The sequence below is a fragment of the Tiliqua scincoides genome, chromosome 13, assembly GCF_035046505.1.
Source record: "Tiliqua scincoides isolate rTilSci1 chromosome 13, rTilSci1.hap2, whole genome shotgun sequence".
NCBI classification, from domain to species: Eukaryota; Metazoa; Chordata; class Lepidosauria; order Squamata; family Scincidae; genus Tiliqua; species Tiliqua scincoides.
Window position 1 is genome coordinate 6,102,621 of NC_089833.1, and position 22,426 is coordinate 6,125,046.

The 22,426-nt window shown below is 48.7% G+C and overlaps 1 protein-coding gene and 2 pseudogenes across 1 annotated transcript; 1 reads left to right on the forward strand and 2 right to left on the reverse strand.

Annotated features, from left to right (window-relative positions):
* The first annotated feature begins 299 nt into the window (after window positions 1-299).
* Window positions 300-13,006, forward strand: PMM2 (phosphomannomutase 2). The gene is made up of 8 exons (XM_066640627.1): window positions 300-403; window positions 3,033-3,144; window positions 4,086-4,162; window positions 5,195-5,286; window positions 7,253-7,352; window positions 9,981-10,056; window positions 11,026-11,141; window positions 11,952-13,006. Exons 1-8 carry the CDS (start codon window positions 335-337, stop codon window positions 12,054-12,056), a joined length of 747 nt encoding a protein of 248 aa, XP_066496724.1. The 5' UTR covers window positions 300-334; the 3' UTR covers window positions 12,057-13,006.
* Window positions 13,007-14,688: 1,682 nt separating this feature from the next.
* LOC136633733 (5S ribosomal RNA) lies at window positions 14,689-14,808 on the reverse strand (annotated as a pseudogene).
* Window positions 14,809-20,043: 5,235 nt separating this feature from the next.
* LOC136633828 (5S ribosomal RNA) lies at window positions 20,044-20,160 on the reverse strand (annotated as a pseudogene).
* Window positions 20,161-22,426: the final 2,266 nt, after the last annotated feature.

Below are 22,426 nucleotides of genomic sequence, written 5' to 3' on the forward strand. Positions count from 1 at the left end.
TCTCCTGATGCTCAGTTTTATAGACCCTCTCAGGGACTTTTGTTTTCTACCTCTATGTGACCCATTCTGTATTATGGGGAGGGGGCACTTTTCCTGTTCGTGGGTTCCCTACAGTGAGTCTCTGCCCCGCCATGGCAAATGGAATCCAGAAGTGCTAAATGCTGCACAATACCCTGGGGCTTGCATAGAGGCAGGAGAACGCTCATTGGCTGCCAGACACCTCCCCTCTGCGTGGCATGCTGGGAGTTGTGGTTTTCCTGCTGCAGACGAGGAACCGCCTGGTTCAGCCACCTCATCGCTGGCTGGGAAGCGACTGAGAGTGCATCAGGCAGGCATGGAAGGGGATGGAGGGTGGACGCTCTTCCTCTTCGACGTGGACGGCACCTTGACCGCACCTCGCCAGGTAGGGGTGTGGAAAGAGTGCCTCTGAGCATGCACAGAGTGTTTTCTACTTTATAGCTTTGCAGCAACCCTAGGGGTGGGGGAAAAGAGTGCCTCTGGGCATGCACAGGTTTTTTTTCCACTTTATAGCTTTGGAGCAACCCTAGGGGTGGGAGAAAGAGTGCCTCTGGGCATGCGCAGAGTGCTTTCCACTTTATAGCTTGGAAGCAACCCTAGGGTGTGTGGAAAAAGTTCCTCTGGACATGCACAGAGTGTTTTCCACTTTGTAGCAACCCTAGGGGTGGGAAAAAGAGTGCTTCTGAGCATGCACAGTGTTTTCCCCTTTATAGCTTTGGAGCAACCCTAGGGTTAGGGGAATGAATGCCTCTGGGCATGTACAGAGTGTTTTTTACCTTTTAGCTCTGGAGCACCCTAGGGTTGCTGAAAAGAGTGTTGCAGCAAGAGGGGCAGAGCTGAGGCTTCCTGTCTCCTTTATTTTGCATGATTTACATTGCACTGCACAAAGTTCATTCATTCATTCATTCATTCATTCATGACATGATGACCATGACAATGAAAAATTGTCCATCCCAAAGGGCTCGGGCAGCTATTTTATGGACTTTTGCTATTGTTCATGAAAACCTTCATATACAGTCAGATCTCGTTATCCACTAGGGCAGCAATTTTCTACCAGTGTGCTGCGCTGTGGCACACTGGTGTGCCGTAAAGGGTCCACAGATATGCCGCAGGAGTTTGGGGGGGAGGGTTACTTATTGGTAGGGCCATTGGGGGAGATAAGCCCTTGACAGCAATGCAGTGTGCTTTGTCAACTGTCAAAATGGTGCACCTTGACCCTTTTAGTGCCTTCTCAGTGTGCTGTGAGATGGTAAAGGTTAAAAAGCGCTGCGCTAGGGTTCGGTTCCTGCAAAGCCTAGTGGCTACTGAATCATTGATCCTATGGGGAAAATGGGGTTGGATTTCAGGGGACCCTCTTCACCATACACTCTATGAACTTTATGAACCTGAATCTTAACTTGAAGTCTGTGGGGCTCTTTGCATCAACATCTCCAACATCTGATGTTTCCACCTCCATGCTGGATATCCCTCAAAGTGTTGAGGTTGTGGCAATGGCAATTTCTCGGTACTGACTGTTGAAGGTCGCCGGCCCAACAATGAGGCCTCAGAGTTCAGCAGTGGCGAGGGGTTGCTTCACCCATCCTCCTCTTCCGCCCGTCTCTTGGCTCCTTCACTGAGATTGCCGCAGCCCTCAGGTAGCCTTCCAGAGACCTGTCACCCTTACCAAGCTTATGGAGGTTCAACAGGACTCCCCAAGATGGTGGGGCAAGTCTGGAAGTGGGCACAAATGTGTCTGACAATTCTCCATTGTCCGAGCCCATTGGCCATGGCGCCAGCCACAGTATTTGATGTGGCACCAGCACAGTATTAGCAGATTATGAGAACAGAGTCAGAGAGAATGAGAGATGGGTGGCAATTCTGCCCCTTGAATATAATCAAATTCACATATAAAGAGAACTCTGTTTTTATGAACTTTTGCTGTTGCTTCATATATCTTGTGAGTCATAGTGCTAATGAAAATGACACACTCTTTTTGAGGAGATGTCACACGTTTTCTTGCAATCGTTTCATAGCTGCCTTGGGTTTGTTATACATGGAAGTGAATGAATGGTTTAAAATCAGTCACATGATTTTTATGGAATGGGTGGCTTGATTTTTAGGAGCGGTGATTGGTCTCCAATGCTGTTAACTAACGTGGCTTTTGTTTTATAAGCGCTATAAACACTTTTGTTTCCATTTCCCACCCTTTAAAATCCTGAAAATTCTGCTTGGCTAGAAGCGGTTGCTATTTAAGACTTTGAGTTGATAAGATGATGTTCTCTGCACATGCTCAGAGTCACTGTTTTCTTGCTCATTCTCAGGCTTAGTTCTAATGTGGGGAGTGCGGGGGTTCTTTGGCTGAGCCTGAGAGGAAGACTCTCCTTTGGTTTATATTGGGGAGAGGATGTTTGGAAAACTATATATTTATTTCATAAGAACATAAGAACAGCCCCACTGGATCAGGCCATAGGCCCATCTAGTCCAGCTTCCTGTATCTCACAGCGGCCCACCAAATGCCCCTGGGAGCACAGCAGATAACAAGAAGACCTCATCCTGGTGGTCTTGCATCTGACATAGCCCATTTCTAAAATCAGGAGGTTGCACATACACATCATGGCTTGTAACCCGTAATGGATTTTTCCTCCAGAAACGTGTCCAATCCCCTTTTAAAGGCGTCCAGGCCAGACGCCATCACCACATCCTGTGGCAAGGAGTTCCACAGACCAACCACACGCTGAGTAAAGAAATACTGAAGAAATACTGAAATTTCCAGTATTTGTATCCCCCCAAGGTGACCCAAGGCGGTCATATGACTTTCATATGGAAGATATGACTTTCAAGTTTGATTGTGTCTCTTTTTGGAACTAAATCCAAGGGTGCTTGACTGCTCCATCGGTGACTTTGTGCTGCTAGCTGAATGGGTGTTTGGGGGGAAATGTTGAACCTTCAGCCTGCAAGGAAAGGCTGGGTAGTTTGGGGCTCTTTCGGCTTTTAAACTGTTAATACACCCACTTTTTTTTTCTCGGTCAATCTAGAAGATTACCCCAGAGATGGCGGATTTCCTGCAAGCCTTGCGGAAGAAGGCGAAAGTGGGCGTGGTCGGCGGCTCGGACTTCGGAAAGATTCAGGAGCAGCTCGGAGATGACGGTTAGAGCCAGGTTCTCAACAGCCAGGTTGCCTTTGTTGAGCAATGACTCATTTACAAGGCAGTGTTTAAAGCCTTCTCTGATAAGTAGGACAGTTGACTTCCTTGTCTGCGGTCAAATTGACACAGTGCCTCTATCCTCTGTGCACACACGTACTAGTGCTTGTACTGTACCAATCCATCAAGAACTCATGAGAACATCTATGCCTAATAAGGGTTTGTTGAGTTGAACTCTGAGAACACGGGAGAGCCCCACTTCCTATCTCTTTGGAGGTGCGGGACTTTGAGTAGGAGTAATCAAACAGTAGGGGAGACTAGCAACCAGTCCAATGCATTTCTACTCAGAAGTGTTGTGTTTCAATGGGGCTTCCTCCCAGGTAAGTGGATATAGGATTGCAGTTTAAGCCATTTCCACCCAGATTTGGATATACGCAACAGGGACCAAAGGTGTATGCCTGTGGGCTGGGCAAAAAATGGGTTAAGCAGCAGATTGGAGGGAGGTGACAGACTTATGGTGAAAGGCAGCCCAAATCCTCTGTTCTCTCCTACCCCTTGCAGTCCATTGCTGAAGCTTTGTACAGAGCTGGACCTTTTTTCTCCACTGACTGGTAGAGGCTGTCCTGGGTACCAGGTGGGGGGATCTTTCCGAGCCATTTCTCCATAAAAATAATACATTTTTTTTCCCTAAATACTGATCATTTTTATTCATTTTCCGTAATGATATTGCCAGCAAGGCTTTGAAATTCTATTTAGCATGAAAGTATTTAGAAATCATTTTGAAATGTCTGAACTGATGGCCAACCTGCTCTTTAAAGTTTGGGCATCTGTACTGGAAGGAGAGAGCAAACCCATTGCAGAACTCAAACCAGAACTGACGGAGCACCTGAGAAGTAACTATTAAAACGGTCCTTTTTTTTTGTTCCTGTCTTTCTCTCGATTGTAGTGCTTGAGAAATTTGACTACGTCTTCCCGGAAAACGGCCTCGTGGCTTACAAAGATGGAGCGCTCTTGAATAAACAGGTGGGTGAGCAGGAGTCAGGAGGTCTCCGCGTGAGGCTATAATTTGGAAGACCTGTTGCAGTCTCTCTTGCACCTTCGTCCGTCCCCCCCATCTGTGGGCTCCAGGGGTGGCAGCTGACTCCTTTGTCGAGACTACACCAAGACCTAAGTAGCAGTGGCCTCTAGTTCAAATAGCTTTAAAAGAAGACTAAACAACCAGAAGAGGGCTGACTGCAATTATTGTTTGTGATCAGTCCCTGTATTGACCCCCCCAGTTGGGAGTCAGTATATCTCAGTGGCTGTGTAGTCACTGCTCCATAAGACAAGCTCCTCCAAGTCTTTAGAGGCCCTCCTCCACTCTTCTGAAGTTAGACGAGTGATGCCCAAAGAAACTATCTTTTCAGCTATGGTCCCCTGCACATCGAATGCCCTTCCTGGGAGGCCAACAGGGTGCAAGTTCTGATGTTTTTCTATTGCCATGAGTTACCCAGATCTTCCAGTCTCCCATTTTAACTGGTTTCAATCTGACGTGTATTTTTATGGTTTTTAACTTTCATTACATAAATTTAAAAAGCCTGCAAAATTGAGGGTCAGAAAAAAATTTTCTTTCCAAAATTTATGGTGGTTTGGTATGCATTTGGGGTGCTGGTTCCAAAAATGGCATTAGTTTTGCCCGGCCACCTCTAGATACTGGATCACCTTGTTTGGTGAATGGGTCAAGCACGATGTATGCTTCTTCACCAGGAAGTTGCTTGACCCATTCACAAGTGAGGCTATGCTGTATCTCTGAAGCTAGATGTGATAGGGCAAAACTGGGGCTCTTTTTGGAATCGGCACCCCAAAATTACCCAGGAATGGGGCTAACTTTTAAGACAGCAAAATATGTGTTGGCCTGTATAAGTATTTGTTTTCTGACCTTCTTACCTTGCAAGTGGCTCTTATCAGCCAAAGGACAATATGTAATACTTTTAATTAATAAAAGTATCTTTTTTATTGGGGGGGGGGGGAGAGATTGATGGGAGAGATTTAAACTCTTTGTTTAAATGTCTGCAGAGCATTCAAGGTCATCTGGGTGAGGACCTGCTACAAGACTTGATCAACTATTGCCTGAGTTACATTGCCAAAATTAAACTGCCAAGGAAGAGGTAGGTGCTAACGATGTTCTGGGCACCTTGCAGAATGGAGCTGGCAGCATTGTGGATGGCGCCACTTCGGATTAAATTGGACATATGCGTTGCACAAGGAAAAGGTGTTAAAAATTTTACTCCTCCCACAGAAAAATGCTCCCTATAGCTCACACATCAAGCTGTGCAAAAGCTTCCCTGTGGTACTAGATTTCTTCATGCGGGGAGTTGATTTAGCAACCTTTTAAAGAAGCATTCCGGCACATGTTCCCTGAAGTGGTACACCCCAAGACCAACCCTAATTCACTCAGCCACTTTATTCCACAGCATGTGTAGCCTGCCTCCTTGATACATGATTGAGACATACAAAATTATGCAGGGGATGGACAGAGTGGATAGGGAGATGCTCTTTACACTCTCACATAATACCAGAACCAGGGGACATCCACTAAAATTGAGTGTTGGGCGGGTTAGGACAGACAAAAGAAAATATTTCTTTACTCAGCGTGTGGTCGGTCTGTGGAACTCCTTGCCACAGGATGTGGTGCTGGCGTCTAGCCTAGACGCCTTTAAAAGGGGATTGGACGAGTTTCTGGAGGAAAAATCCATTATGGGGTACAAGCCATGATGTGTATGCGCAACCTCCTGATTTTAGGAATGGGTTAAGTCAGAATGCCAGATGTAGGGGAGGGCACCAGGATGAGGTCTCTTGTTATCTGGTGTGCTCCCTGGGGCATTTGGTGGGCCGCTGTGAGATACAGGAAGCTGGACTAGATGGGCCTATGGCCTGATCCAGTGGGGCTGTTCTTATGTTCTTAACTACAATTCCCAGGAAGCCTTGCAGGTCTCTTGTTATCTGGTGTGCTCCCTGGGGCATTTGGTGGGCCGCTGTGAGATACAGGAAGCTGGACTAGATGGGCCTATGGCCTGATCCAGTGGGGCTGTTCTTATGTTCTTATGTTCTTAATACATGGGGTGGAGAGATTCCCCCTTAACAGAGCAATATGTAGAGGGCTGAAAGACCCGGCTAGAAAAGAGGGTTCTACTAGTTAACACTAACTTGGTGTTTGGACTGGGCATTCATGTTTTGTTTCTTTTTATTGTGTAATCCTAAGTATGCTTCTTCCATGGTAATTTATTTTTTACTGAGTTATATGTGGCTTATAGCACAAGCCTATGCATGTCTACTCAGAAGGAAGTTGTGTTTCACGGTGCTTACTCCCAGGAAAGTGTGTCTAGGATTGCAGCCTTAACCCCTAGTAATTTCACTGAACATCACAGCTTAAATCAGTTCAAGTCTAGTTTTGTTTGTAATGTAGTCACAGTTCCAACTGTCCCAATTTATTTTAACTACACTAAGGCAGGATTGGCTTATTGGAACATCAGTCTGGCCCCATTCAGAGCGCAATACCATAGTCTTTCGAGACTGAAGGTTGCCAACTAACTGACTAGTCTGGCCCCATTCAGACAACAATGTTTTCAGATGATGAATTTGTGCATTCTCCGCCACCTTCATCCACACACATGGTGACAAAAAGCATTCACTTTTAAGCAATTTTTTTTTCCAGTTTCAAGGTAATGGCAAACTGCTTAGTTCAATATTGAACATAGCCTTCCATCTCCTCTGTTGCGCAAAGGAGAAAGGAAGGGATTTGCAGGAGCCCCAAGGTCATTCCAGGTCCTTTGTCTCTGGCTAGTATGGTGGGCCCTCAATATTCACAGGGTATTCATTCCAGGACCCCCGCAGATACAAAATTCCATAGGTAATTAAATCCACAGGAGGACCTCAGAAGACCTCCCAGAGGAAGTGCCTTCTGGAGATCCTCTGAGGTCCCCCAGCTGTGGGTTTGGCACCCACAGATAGTGAAATTGTAGGGTCCATTGTAGATTCTTTTCATAGTGGTTGCATTGTAAATGCAGCTGCAGCATCCCAGAACCAACATCTTTATTACCAGCTTTGTCCAGCAGTCCCTCTGTTGTCTTCTAGGGGCACGTTTATTGAATTTCGAAATGGGATGCTGAATGTGTCTCCCATCGGCCGAAGCTGCAGCCAGCAGGAGAGGATTGAGTTCTACGAGCTCGATAAGGTGAGTGTCTAAGCTCTTGTGGGGGCGGGGGGGGAGGCAGGTGAACCTGCCTGAGAACAGGTTGCAGTGTTTGGGCTGAGCCTCTTTGGTGTGGAGGTTTCAAGAACGCCCCATAAGTGGAATGAAAATCTGTTTCGTGTGGGTTAATTCAGCGCATCAAGCAGCTCTTTTGTTACGTTGGAATGAGCCGTCACAGGTTCATCACACGCCATCACAATGTGGACGTCGCTTAGATGGAGTCAGTTCACGCTTGCTATAGAGCAGGGGTGCCCAAACCCCTGCCCGGGGGCCACTTGCGGCCCTCGAGGACTCCCCATCTGGCCCGCGATTAGCCCCCAGTTTCCAATGAGAATCTGGTCCTCCGGAGTCTTACTGGAGCCCCTGCTGGCCCAGTGCAACTGTTCTCAGTGTAAAGGCGACAGTTTGACCTCTCGCATGAACTGTGAATGAGGGATCCCTCCACTGCTTGCTGTTTCATGACTGTGATGCTGCAGCAGCAGTGAAGGAAAGGCTGGTCTTGCTTTGTGTAAGGACTTTTATAAGCCTTGAGCTATTGCAAGACCTTCATTCATTCATACAAGTTCCATCTCTAATATATTCATTTATGTAAATATATGTAAATTTATTCAAATTTGAAATGTAAATTAATTCTTTTTTATTCCCGGCCCCCAACGCAGTGTCAGAGAGATGATGTGGCCCTTCTGCCAAAAAGTTTGGACACCCCTGCTATAGAGGGACGCAAGGTCAAAGGACGGCACGAATTGACCAGCGCAATTCTGAAGCCACTGATTTTACATTGCCTTGTGTCCGTTCGTGCACGCAGCAGATCCTTAAGTGCATTTACAGTGAGCCCTCGGTATCCATGGGGGGGGGTCTGTTCCAGGACCCCCCATGGATACCGAAATCCTTGGATAATGAAACCCACAGATCTTATGTAGAGGCTGCATGTGGCCCTCCAGAGGTCACTTGTGGCCTCCCAGCCTTCTTAGAGGGGGCACAGTCGGAAGCCACTTCTGATTCGTGCCAGCAACTTCCACTCGCTTCCACTTCCATCCAGAAGGCCCTCTGTGGCTAGTCTTGGCATCCATAGATGCTCAGATCCACAGATAGCCTGCACATAAGGAGGGCCCACTGTACTTAATTCACTTTACTAAAGCGTGTTTACTTTCAATGACATAAGAACATAAGAAGAGCCCTGCTGGATCAGGCCAAGGGCCCATCTAGTCCAGCTTCCTGTATCTCACAGCGGCCCACCAAATGCCCCAGGGAGCACACCAGATAACAAGAGACCTGCAAGGCTTCCTGGGAATTGTAGTTAAGAACCTAAGAACAGCCCCACTGGATCAGGCCATAGGCCCATCTAGTCCAGCTGCCTGTATCTCACAGCGGCCCACCAAATGCCCCAGAGAGCGCATACGATAACGGGCACCTGGTCCTGATAAAGATAACCTGCGTCCTGGTGCCCTCCCCTGCATCTGGCAAACAGAGGCAGCTTGCCTCTAAGACCAAGAGCTTACACATACCTACTACACATGACTTACACATGGCTGTGTACATCGAGGGCAAAGAAGTTGTGGATACCGGTAGTCCTCAACTTAACGGACGTCCCGCCTTACGGACAGCCGTGCCTGCACAGGAATGATAGCCCTCTTCCAACCTACATCTGTGCCAACTTCCAGACAGACCTCTGGAACGGAACCAGAACATCTGTACGGAACCCAAGAGAGCCGTACGTGAATTGGGCACAGTCAACAGTGTTGCTTACAGCCTGTGGAGGCAATGTGGTATGGAGTACATGGGGCACACTAGTGCACGGTGTAGCTCCACCAATCCCCAGCTTGTTCTGGGGTAGTTTGTATGGCAGTGTTCTCGAGCAGGTGCACTATTCAGGCAGGTAACAGTGAGACTCCACAGGTTTTGGGAATTGCGGGTATGCCCTGGTATCCTCTGCAGCCCAGCTCTAGTTGGTGTGACTTCAGGGTTCCCCAATGGCCAAATCCCCTACAAGCTCTTAGGAGTACCACGGTATTGGGTGTGCTCCCCAAGGCGTCTGGTGGGCCGCTGTGAGATACAGGAAGCTGGACTAGATGGGCCTATGGCCTGATCCAGTGGGGCTGTTCTTATGTTCTTAACTACAATTCCCAGGAAGCCTTGCAGGTCTTCTTGTTGTCTGCTGTGCTCCCTGGGGCATTTGGTGGGCCGCTGTGAGATACAGGAAGCTGGACTAGATGGGCCTATGGCCTGATCCAGTGGGGCTGTTCTTATGTTCTTAACTACAATTCCCAGGAAGCCTTGCAGGTCTCTTGTTGTCTGGTGTGCTCCCTGGGGCATTTGGTGGGCTGCTGTGAGATACAGGAAGCTGGACTAGATGGGCCTATGGCCTGATCCAGTGGGGCTGTTCTTATGTTCTTAACTACAATTCCCAGGAAGCCTTGCAGGTTTCTTGTTCTCTGGTGTGCTCCCTGGGCATTTGGTGGGCCGCTGTGAGATACAGGAAGCTGGACTAGATGGTCCTATGGCCTGATCCAGTGGGGCTGTTCTGATGCTCTTATGAAATGCTTTGTTCATGCATGCTAGTCCCCGAGCTGACGGATCGTGTCTGCATCTCTTTGTTTTTGTTCTGCACAGAAGGAGCATATAAGAGAGAAGTTTGTGGCTGATTTGCAGAGAGACTTTGCTGGGAAAGGCCTCACTTTTTCCATTGGTATCCCTTTTATTTATTTATTTGGTAAACAACACAGCTGAGACTGTAATTCAAAGCAATCTCTTCATTGGTGCCAAATCGCTGGGGTGTCGCTGATTCAACTGACTTGCAGAAATGGCTTTAAGCTCAATGTTGCATATACGCAATGGGGATCAAATGTGTACACCTGTGGGCTGGGCAGAAATGGGTTTTGACAGACAAGTAGGCAGGCTAGAAGGGAGCCTTCCTGCTTCCCGTTCACATTCACTGTCCGCTCTAGTGTCTGCCTGCCTGCTTGTTTGCTTAAAGCAGCGCTTCTCAAACTGTGAGTCGGGAATTCAGGTGGGTCCCCACTCATTTCAAAATTTAATTTTTAATATATTAGACCTGATGCTACCGTGGCAATGGGGAAAACGTTACAGATCTGTACTTTTAACAGGCTACTCTGCATATGTTTTTAACAACGACAGTCAATGGGACGTACTCCTGGGAAAGCGTGGGTAGGATTGCAGCCTAGGGTTGTGAAAAATGTTCCTGCTTGATGATGTCACTTCCGGTCATGACGTCACTTCCGGTGGGTCCTGACAGATTCTCATTCTAAAAAGTGGGTCCCAGTGCTAAATGTGTGAGAACCGCTGGGTTAAAGCACGAAACGTTTCATGTGACTAATGAAAATAAACAAAAGTAATGGGCATGGAGAGTGCATGTGGAGATGGGGTTTCATTTTATCTGCAGCTTCTGGTAGCCACAGGATGGGGGGAAGACCATATCCCCCTCAGATACCGGGGGACACCTGTATTCGGCGTTTTCCTATGTGTGCGTTCCAATTTTTTTTCCCCCAAAATTGTAACACAAGTTGTGTGCCAACTTAAATCCATTTACCTTCATTCTGACAAAGTTTGTGCCCTCTTGGCAAGCATTTTCTCAGTCCTCCTCTCTTCCTGGCCACCATCCTAACCCCGCGTCATTTTTTTTTAAACCTACTTCTAGGGGGCCAGATAAGTTTTGATGTGTTCCCGGATGGCTGGGACAAGCGCTACTGCTTAGACATCGTTGGCAAGGATGGCTTCAGAACCATCCATTTCTTTGGAGATAAGACCATGCCAGTAAGTGACATCCAGCCCGACCAAGAGTTCTGGTGACCTTAAAAGCCAGCTGTCTTTTTGGTGGACCCTCATGAAGGCCTGACTAGCATGTGGCTCATGGATTTTTTTGTCCTGCGCCAGAATGGGGCACCTTCCTTATGAGGAAAGGCTACGGCGTTTGGGCCTCTTCAGCCTAGAAAAGAGACGCCTGAGGGGCGGACATGATTGAGACATACAAAATTATGCAGGGGCTGGACAGAGTGGATAGAGAGATGCTCTTTACACTCTCACATAACACCAGAACCAGGGGACATCCACTAAAATTGAGTGTTGGGAGAGTTAGAACAGACAGAAGAAAATATTTCTTTACTCAGCGTGTGGTTGGTCTGTGGAACTCCTTGCTGCAGGATGTGGTGATGGCATCTAGCCTGGATGCCTTTAAAAGGGGATTGGACAAGTTTCTGGAGGAAAAATCCATTACGGGTTACAAGCCATGATGTGTATGTGCAACCTCCTGATTTTAGAAATGGGCTATGTCAGAATGCCAGATGCAAGGGAGGGCACCAGGATGAGGTCTCTTGTTGTCTTGGGTGCTCCCTGGGGCATTTGGTGGGCCGCTGTGAGATACAGGAAGCTGGACTAGATGGGCCTATGGCCTGATCTAGTGGGGCTGTTCTTATGTTCTTAATGACTCCCTATATTTTTTTTCCTCTAGCAATCTAATGCTCGTCTGTCTGAGTGAGAGTTTGTCGCTCTCACCTGAGAGCCCAGATCTGGTGCGCCATTTCTCTTTCTGAGCATTTCTCTTTCTCCCGCCTCCCTCGTTTGTAGGGTGGGAACGACTACGAGATTTACACGGACCCCAGAACCATCGGCCACAGCGTCGCCTCGCCCGAGCAGACAAAGCAGTTGTGTGAAGGGTTACTCTTCAACTAGCCGGCGGACTTGGCTTCACGGATCAGAACCGAGCAGGCCGATTCTTGCCTAACATCTTGCAGGATCGGCCGCGTGACTTTGGGCTGGTTCATGGAGACGCAAATGGTTTTGTTCAGCTTGGAATTACCTCTTTGGCTTCCTCCAAGTTTGACCCTGCAAAGGATCTCTTTTCCAAGCAAAGCGCATGGGCGGGTTTTTTTACGGCCAACACGTTTCCATGTGCGCATATCCATGCGGGAAGTGGAACTGCGCATCTACACGCCATGCCCTTCCAACACCAGTCCTTCTGGCTGGCCACGTCCCTGGGCAGTTGCCTCTTTAGTGCCAGCACAACAGGGGCTGCGCATGCGCAATGCTGTATATGCGCAGGGCTCTTCTGGGAATCCTGCTCGCCTAGGATGAGCAGTGACAAGGAAAAGCCCTACATGTGCACAGCAGCAGAACACTTTCCGGCTCACAGAAAACAGGCTGGCAGTTGGCACTTGGCTTGGCTTGTGGGTACAGTTCACTCTCCTCCTCCTCCTCCTCCCTGCATTTTCTGCTAGAGAGAATGAGTGAGCCTTCCTCAGTACTTATTGGGTTCTCTCCCCTCTGCATGGCAGGAGCCAAAGAGCCTGTTTCTCAGCGGCATCCCCAGTACCCATTTCTAAGACATCAAAAAAATAGCCCGCCTGCCTCGTTCTCCAGTGTCACAAAAGGGACCATTTGATCTCATGCTTGAAATCCCAGGGTCGAGGGGTTTACTGGCAGAGTTCCACTTGCACTGTGTCTTCCCCATAATAATCAGGACCACCACCTCCCCAACCATCATATAAGCAACATGTGAGAGGACGGTTTCGAATGGGGTGTGTGTGAAGAGGCAGACAATTCCACAAGAGGAGGTCATGGGGACACTGTTTATCATCCTAGCCTAAGTCAGCTAGTGTGATTTGTTGTTGGAAGGCCACGTCGAACCCTAATCCTCTTGCTATGACCTCTTGGAGCAGAGATCTTTGTTGTTCTCTAAACGGGGAGCCCCCACCCCACGCGCTATACTTGAAAACAAGCCCCTTTTCAGCTTCACTGGAGCATATGCTTTAAGCCAAGGGGTGAGTTTCTCCGTCCAGGATTTGGAGCTCTTCCTTACTAAGAGAATTGCTGCAATCCCTTTATGGGTAGAGATCAGACCTTGTACCCAGTCTGAGGGTACCTGATCTTCTAGGCCAGGAGGGCTGGAGCTCATCCACACTGGATGAGACTCCCCTCCTGAGCCTGCTAAAGGATTGTGAAAACTTTGGAAAGGGTAGCAGAGGAAGACGAAGCACAGAGAAGCATCTCTGATGCTCCAGATCTTCTTTCTTATATCCACTTCCCTTTCAAAGCTGGAGCAGGAACAGGGGGGTGCTCTGTCAATAAAGTTCCACCTCTGTCCCACCATAAAGGTGGGATCTGTCCATAAAGCTCTGTCCATAAAGGCGCACCTCCCTGGCTGTGAGTGGGAATGTCTCTTCTCCAGCCTTGAGCCAGGGAATGATTGCAGATGGTTCTAATTCTTCAGTTAGAAGGGAGCGGAAGAGCTCCAGCCGTCCCCTTAAGGCAAAGTTGCCCCTGTTAGACAAAAAAAGTTCTTTGGTTTTTCCACTACTGTATTTGCAGAAAAATTCAAAACGTGTAAGTTACACTGAAATAAAGAGATACTTGGCTGTGGCTGTGAATTTTTAAAAAAACTTTTCTTTTCTGGGTGGCGTTTGAACACAGAGTTGTGTACCTTTCACAAACGGCAAATTGTCAAGACTCGAGTGCAGAACTGTGGAGAGATTAAGATTGGTTTACTGGATGTCCACAAAGCCAGGAAGATAACTCAATAGGGTCTACAGTGTTCTTCAACCTGTGGATCAGCACCCCAATGGTGTGCTTACAAATCACCCCAATCACGAAGCCTTACAAAGGGCGGTCACAGCAACCTTTTAAAGCCTGTGCAAGAGGGCTGGGATTCAATCCAATCATGGTACTTTCTTAATCATGAGGTTGCACATACACATCATGGCTTGTAACCCGTAATGGATTTTTCCTCCAGAAACCTGTCCAATCCCCTTTTAAAGGCGTCCAGGCCAGTCACCATCACCTCATCCTGTGGCAAGGAGTTCCACAGACCAAACACACGCTGAGTAAAGAAATATTTTCTTTTGTCTGTCCTAACTCTCCCAACACTCCGATGTGATGTGTCCCATCTGTGGTTGCACAGACTGCAGACTTTTGGGAAGCCGCCCCTCTTTAGACCTGCTCTGCGCCACCAGCCCAGGTTGTGCAGAGGTTGAGTTGTCCCAAGGTTGCGCAGGCCCAATCCTACCCAGTTTTCCAACGTCAATGCACTTACCGTGCAGCTGCTCTTCTCTGTGCAAGTACTTAATCGGGGGGGGGGGGAGGACTGCTCCGCGGCTGCCAGGTGTGTGTGGCCCCAAAGTCCTGGAGCAGTGGCCTTCATGTGACCCATGGTGTGCTTCTGATGGTTGAATTAATGGAAGGCACTGTAGTGGGGTGCCCATTGGAGGATGCACGAGGGAGGGTGGCTGGAGGTGAGCAGGAGTCCTGGTCTGATTGAGTACCACTTGAGGTTGGTTGGCAACCTTCAGTCTCGAAAGACTATGGTATAAGCCTACAGCACCCGGTATTCCCAGGTGGTCTCCCATCCAAGTACTAACCAGGCCTGACCCTGCTTAGCTTCCAAGATCAGACGAGATCAGGCATCTGCAGGGTAACAGTTGCTGCAGTATACAAGGCAGCAAACTTGGAGATGCCCTTGCCGGCGCAAGAAAACAGTGCATTGGAACTTTACTCAGTGTGTGGTTGGTCTGTGGAACTCCTTGCCACAGGATGTGGTGATGGCGTCTGGCCTGGACGCCTTTAAAAGGGGATTGGACAAGTTTCTGGAGGAAAAATCCATTATGGGTTACAAGCCATGATGCGCATGTGCAACCTCCTGATTTTAGAAATGGGCTATGTCAGAATGCCAGATGCAAGGGAGGGCACCAGGATGCAGGCCTCTTGTTATCTGGTGTGCTCCCTGGGGCATTTGGTGGGCCGCTGTGAGATACAGGAAGCTGAACTAGATGGGCCTATGGTCTGATCCAGTGGGGCTGTTCTTATGTTCTTATGTTTAGGCTGCAATCCTATCCACACTTACCTGGGAGTAAGAACCATTGACTATAATGGCACTTACTTGTGAGTAGGCAAGCAAAGAATTGGGCTCTTAGTCTCAGATAAGGGGGAGGCAGTTTGTGCAGCAGGAGAGACTGAGACATGAGAAGGGAACAGTGAATGGCAGGGATCTGTTGGTTAATGCTGTGTAATGGGATGGCTGGGATGGGGGACTACATTTCCCAGCAGGCTTTGCTGCACCCTGCAAATGGGGAGGGATGCCTTGTTGGGAGGTTGGAAATGGGGTGGGGGGGAGCAAAAGGGCTGAGACCCAGAGAGGCTGGGGGCAGGTGTCTGCAGACCACAGGAGGCTCCACGAGGAGGGAAGGGAGTTCAGGCTCTGGGGCTGCACAGGCTTTGGATTGCAGGAAGAGCTCAATGGATTGCTTCTTGCAATGCAAGGGCTCCAGCTGGGCTGGCAAGTAATTGGGGGGAGGGAGAAACAGGGGGCAGCTTAGGCCTCTCCTCCTGGCTCAGGGGGGCTCCTGCCCCTGGGGCGACTGCTGGGTGGCCACACAAAGGAGACTCTCAACATTCCCCACCTCTTCCCCAAGAGGAGACTCCTGGTACCCTGCCCGAGACCCGCAGATCCTCCTGGCTTGCTCCACTTGGACACCTCTCACCGCCTGGGCTGAGAGCTTAACCAAGGATCTCTCCCTTTTTTTCCCAGAGACTGTTTCGTTCAAGGAGGGAGCTGTGTGTTTCAGAAGTGTAGGGTGGATTCTGCTTGATCAGCACCTGAGCCAACACTGTACGAGTCAGTGACGATGGACAAGTCTGAGAGTGGCACCTGTGCAGGTAAGGGAAGGTCCTCTGGCCCTTAATAGGTGGGTACCCTAGGTGGGAACCTCTGCCTCCATTGCCCGTCACCATGGGGAGTTGCTGGTGAGACTGGATGTCCTGGACATGGGTGGTGGGTGCTACGCGTGATGGCCCCACATCCTCCCTTTCCAGCCCAACACAGATGGGGGGAGGGGTGTCTCTTGATGAGGACCTAGGAACCGTGTGCTACTAGGTGGCTGGAAGACTTTGGACACCTTATCCTATAGCTGCCCTTTGGAGGAGGTGGTCTGGTGCTGGAGGGCAGCAACTCCTCTGTTTGGGTTCTTCTTTAAAGTGCCAGGAGGTGCCTAAGAGCGAAACATCACCAGTATCCCTGCATAAAAGGCACTGCGAGCTCAGGTGGGAGAAGAGCGGAGGAAGATTTTCTTCCTTCTCCTGTGGCTCTTCCACTTGTCTGATGCATAGAGAGCAGTGATGAAATGATCTTTCCTTGAGGAGGAAAGAGCTCCGAAAGAGGGAAGTTCTGGGTGTAGCTTCACTGGAGACTTGTCCTTGTGTACGACTTCAAGGGATGTCCCGGTTGGTTCCTACTCAAAATAAGAGCTGGGTTAAGGAATGAACATTGACCTGTGTTTGCAGAGGTCTTGTCCAACCACTATATCAGGGGTGTCCAAAGTTTTTGGCAGGAGGGCCACATCGTCTCTCTGACACTGTGTCGGGGGCCGGGGGGGGAAAGAATTAATTTACATTTAAAATTTGAATAAATTTACATAAATGAATACATTAAAGATCAACTTACATGAATGAATGAAAGTCTTGCAATACCTCAAGGCCTATAAAAGGCCTTGCACAAAGCAAGGCTGGCCTTTCCTTTGCTGCCACTACTGCATCACAGACGTGAAACAGCAAGCAGTGGAGGAAGCCCTTATCCCACAGCTCACGCGAGAGGTCAAACAGTTGCCCTCGCACTGAGAGCAGTTGCGTTGGGCCAGTGCTGGTTCCAACAAATCTCCAGAGGGCCAGAGGCTCATTGGAGACTGGGGGCTCCCTGAGGGCCGCATTGAGAGGCCTCGAGGGCCGCATGTGGCCCCAGGGTCGGGGTTTGGGCACTCCTGCACTATATAATCCTGGATTTCTCCCTTGATTTCTATGGGCAGTTCTATGCACAGACTCACCAAGAAGCCCAGGGCAGCCTTGCTGCTGGCAGTGAGCACCTGATCCTACTCTTTGCACCTCCACACAGGGACAGGAAGCTGGGGTTGGAGTGCTCCAGCAGGGCTCCAGAGCCTGCGTTGTAGAGGAGGATAGCAAACGAGCTCCTTTGGTCTAGCAAAACTCCAGAAAGAAAGGATCCACTGGACTGTGCCCCTATGAGGCATTTTCCCCCCCAGACTCTGGCTTGGAATGGTGCACTCAGGGGATCCTGATATTATATCCTACCCACTGAAGAATGCAGCCACCCCCAACCTGGCCTCTCCTATTAAATCACCCCTGCTTGTTAGGCAGATATGTTATGGTCGTTGCTCTGGCCCAGCAGCACAGAAAGCCAGTCTTGTGCCACCTGTCCCAGCCAAGACTTCTGTAGACAGCATGTAGCCTTTCTGACTGACAGCCGGGGATAGATTCCCCCGTGAATCTGTCCAATCTGGTGCTGGCGTCTAGCCTAGACGCCTTTAAAAGGGGATTGGACGAGTTTCTGGAGGAAAAATCCATTATGGGGTACAAGCCATGATGAGTATGCGCAACCTCCTGATTTTAGGAATGGGTTAAGTCAGAATGCCAGATGTAGGGGAGGGCACCAGGATGAGGTCTCTTGTTATCTGGTGTGCTCCCTGGGGCATTTGGTGGGCCGCTGTGAGAGACAGGAAGCTGGACTAGATGGGCCTATGGCCTGATCCAGTGGGGCTGTTCTTATGATCTTAACTACAATTCCCAGGAGGCCTTGCAGGTCTCTTGTTGTCTGGTGTGCTCCCTGGGGCATTTGGTGGGCCGCTGTGAGATACAGGAAGCTGGACTAGATGGGCCTGTGGCCTGATCCAGTGGGGCTGTTCTTATGTTCTTAACTACAATTCCCAGGAGGCCTTGCAGGTCTCTTGTTGTCTGGTGTGCTCCCTGGGGCATTTGGTGGGCCGCTGTGAGATACAGGAAGCTGGACTAGATGGGCCTGTGGCCTGATCCAGTGGGGCTGTTCTTATGTTCTTAACTACAATTCCCAGGAGGCCTTGCAGGTCTCTTGTTGTCTGGTGTGCTCCCTGGGGCATTTGGTGGGCCGCTGTGAGATACAGGAAGCTGGACTAGATGGGCCTATGGCCTGATCCAGTGGGGCTGTTCTTATGTTCTTAACTACAATTCCCAGGAGGCCTTGCACGTCTCTTGTTATCTGGTGTGCTCCCTGGGGCATTTGGTGGGCCGCTGTGAGATACAGGAAGCTGGACTAGATGGGCCTATGGCCTGATCCAGTGGGGCTGTTCTTATGTTCTTATGTTCTTAATCTCCTTTAGATCCATCACCAGAATGGGCAGAAAGGAATTCAAAGTCCAATATATAATATAATAATAATAATACAGGCATTTATATACAGTGATGCCTTGCAAGACGAAATTAATTCGTTCTGCGAGTCGTTTCGGATTGCGAAAATTTCGTCTTGCGAAGCGCGGTTTCCCATAGGAATGCATTGAAATTTAATTAATGCGTTCCTATGGGCAAAAAAAGTCAGAACAAAGTCAAATTTGGTTTACAAAGTGTTTATTAAGTGCTCTTTAAAGGCATACATACTGTACAGAGGATTTCAAAAATTTCAAGCACAAAACTTCAATGCATCCTGGGTATTAACGGCTGTGTGATTTAAAACAAACCAAAACCAAAAAAAAATGCAAAAAAATTTGTCTTGCAAAGCACGGCCATAGAAAAATTCGTCTTGCAGGTCACCAAAAAAAATCACAAAACGCTTTCGTCTTGCGAGTTTTTCGTTGTGCGAGGCATTCGTCTTGCGAGGCATCACTGTACCGCCTTTCTTGGTCGTCAGATTTCTCCTCAGACTTTAATTCAAGGCGGTTTACATGGGCAGGCTATTCTAAATCCCCGTCGGGATTTTTACAATTGAAGAAAGGTTCTATCTTTCAAGAACCGCTACATTTCCGACTGATCTTTTACTGTCTGTTATCACTTTCTGGCCTCCAGATTCCTCCCACGCAGGCTGACAAGCAACTCCTTCTCTTTCCAAGAGCAGGTGGAATAACTCAGCTGGCCTTGTCAGCTACTTCAAGGTCTCGCCAATTCACGGTGCCGGTGGCCTCGAACTGGCGACCTTCGGATGTTATCTTCAGGCAAATGGAGGCTCAACCCTCTAGACCAGACCTCCTGCCCCAGACCTCCTGCCAATATGAAGGGTGTAGTCAAGGTTGCATCCTTCTACGGTTCTCCTGCTGGCTCTGCTGACCACTGGTGGAGAAGTGGTTCCAGTGCCAACCAGACCAGCCCACCCTTGAGCAGACATGGCTGGTGTTCATCCAGGCCAGGAAAAGGGGATGAGTGGAGGTCAGCTTGGGCCTCACCTCCTGTCACACAGGGATGACTGCCAGTTTGCAGCCATGGAAGGACCATCTACACTGTCCATCACTTACCCGCATGGCTTTCGTTCTGCTATAGGGCATAGGCAGATAGGACATAGGCGGGCTGATCTGTTAAAAAAAAAACAACCTCTGTCTTTTCTTTCAGAGCCCATTTCCTTTGCGGAGGTCGCTGTGTATTTCAGCAGCGCGGAGTGGGCTCTGCTCGATGGACGGCAAAAGCGTCTTTACGAGGCTGTCATGATGGACAATTACAAGAATGTCACCTTCGTAGGTAAGGAGGGTCTCTGGCCCTTAATTGTTCCATGCCCCAGGTGGGAACTTCTGCTCTACTGGACGTTGCCGGGAATGGGAGGCTGGTGGTGTACTGGTTATGGGTGGTGCTATGCCTGATGGCCCACTCTTTCTAGTCCAGTACATATGGTTGGCAACCTTCAGTCTCGAAAGACTATGGTATAAGCCTACAACATCCGGTATTCCCAGTTGGTCTCCCATCCAAGTACTAACCAGGCCTGACCCTGCTTAGCTTCTGAGATCAGATGAGATCAGGCAAGTGCAGGGTAATGGTTTCAGTACATATATGGGGTCTCTTGATTAGGAGGGTAGCTCCAGCCAGGGTATCTTGTGCCATTAACTCACTGGAAGGTTTTAGAAATTGGCTATATGGTTTTGGGGGAGGTGGGCTGGTCTTGGAGGTTATTTACCCCTTTGGTTGGCTCGCCTTTTCTGTGCCAGAGGATGCCTGGGAGAGACATGTGAAACAGTCATGGAGTCACGCAGCGAGCTCAATTGGGGGCAGAGGACAGATATCTCTGGGTACTTTGGACACTTTCTCATATGTTGAAATTATCTTCTTAAATTCCTTAAATTCTTAAGGAAGACTAGAGGGCTCAGAAAGAGGCAAAGTCTAGGTATATCTTCACCGCAGACTTATCACATCATATCTCCAAGGAGTCTCTGCCAGAGGTGATCCCTGATTTTTCAGGTCTAATGCTATCTGCTGAAAACCAGAAATACAATCTTTCTTGTGTGTATCTCTGTTATACTCATGTACACCTGTGTCTGGTGTCATCCAGTGCTTCCCAAATTTGTTAGGACCACTTTTAAAAGCAACAATCTATTGCAACCCACTAGACCAGTGTTTCTCAAACTGTGTGTTGGGACCCACTAGCCTGGTCGTGAGCCCACTTCAGGTGGGTCCCCATTCATTTCAATATTTTATTTTTAATATCTTAGACTTGATACTACCCTGGTAAGTGACTGCATTTGAGGAAATATCACGGATCTGTACATTTAATGGGCTGCAGTGAAGATGCTTCTAACAATGATAGTCAATGGGACTTACTCCTGGGTAAGTGTGGGCAGGATTGCAGCCTAAGATTGTTAAAAATTTTCCTGCTTGATGATGTCACTTGTGGTCATGACATCACTTCTGGTGGGTCCTGGCAGATTCTCATTCAAAAACGTGTGTCCCGGTGCTAAACGAGTTAGAACTACGCACTAGACAAAAAAAAGAGATCTAGACAGAAACAATATTTAATGTATTATTAACAATAATAATTAGTAAATTTATTAATAACCAGGGTCCTGTGCTCCCAAGGCTGCTAGAGACATATAGTATGTGTGTGTAGATATTTGCTAGACTGTCCCTAGAAATGGAGTTCCAAGACTGTTCCCTCCCCCCAAACCTTTACAGTCACTTCAAGGTACCCAGAAGATGGGGAGAGTTGTAGGGTTAGGGATTCCAGGACAAACAAAAGGCCGCAAATGGGTTCGCACGCGCTCTATGGCACGGCAATTACTAGAGAAAATGGGAAAATGTGCCATTTTAATTTGAGGGTATAAAAATTACCTCGCACCACAGGCTCGCATTCCAGCTAACAAGTTTCTTCTGCAAACCAGGCAAAGATGCTTGCGAGATGTTGTTTTTTTTTTTAATGTTTTGAAAACTTTTCACAACCTACCCAAAATCAGCTTGCGACCCACCAATTGTTGGGTCCCCACCCACAGTCTGGGAAACACTGGTGTAGGCCCAATCTCAGAGAGAAGCTGGCTGAAGAGGCATGCTGACACCCTGCCTTTGAACAGGCATGTTTTTGCCACAGTATTTGTCCTACAGCATCTCATGCGCTAGAACCTCTCTCACGTATGCTGTCTCCCACAGCAGCTCCTTGACCAGATTCAGCATCTTGTTTTGTTCTAGGAATCCTCGGGTCCTTAAATTTCTTATGGGAGAACACAAGAACAGCCCCACTGGATCAGGCCATAGGCCCATCTAGTCCAGCTTCCTGTATCTCACAGTGGCCCACCAAATGCCCCAGGGAGCACACCAGATAACAAGAGACCTGCAAGGCCTCCTGGGAATTGTAGTTAAAAACATAAGAACAGCCCCACTGGATCAGGCCATAGGCCCATCTAGTCCAGCTTCCTGTATCTCACAGCGGCCCACCAAATGCCCCAGGGAGCACACCAGATAACAAGAGACCTGCAAGGCTTCCTGGGAATTGTAGTTAAGAACATAAGAACAGCCTCACTGGATCAGGCCATAGGCCCATCTAGTCCAGCTTCCTGTATCTCACAGCGGCCCACCAAATGCCCCAGGGAGCACACCAGATAACAAGAGACCTGCAAGGCTTCCTGGGAATTGTAGTTAAGAACATAAGAACAGCCCCAGTGGATCAGGCCACAGGCCCATCTAGTCCAGCTTCCTGTATCTCACAGCGGCCCACCAAATGCCCCAGGGAGCACACCAGATAACAAGAGACCTGCAAGGCTTCCTGGGAATTGTAGTTAAGAACATAAGAAGAGCCCCACTGCATCAGGCCACAGGCCCATCTAGTC

Bases quoted from the DNA above. Each gene is read 5' to 3' on its own strand.
- PMM2 (XM_066640627.1), top strand. From the start codon at position 335: ATGGAAGGGGATGGAGGGTGGACGCTCTTCCTCTTCGACGTGGACGGC. The intron at 404-3,032 runs GTAGGGGTGTGG...CGGTCAATCTAG, and splicing joins CCTTGACCGCACCTCGCCAG to AAGATTACCCCAGAGATGGC. The intron at 5,287-7,252 runs GTAGGTGCTAAC...GTTGTCTTCTAG, and splicing joins ATTAAACTGCCAAGGAAGAG to GGGCACGTTTATTGAATTTC.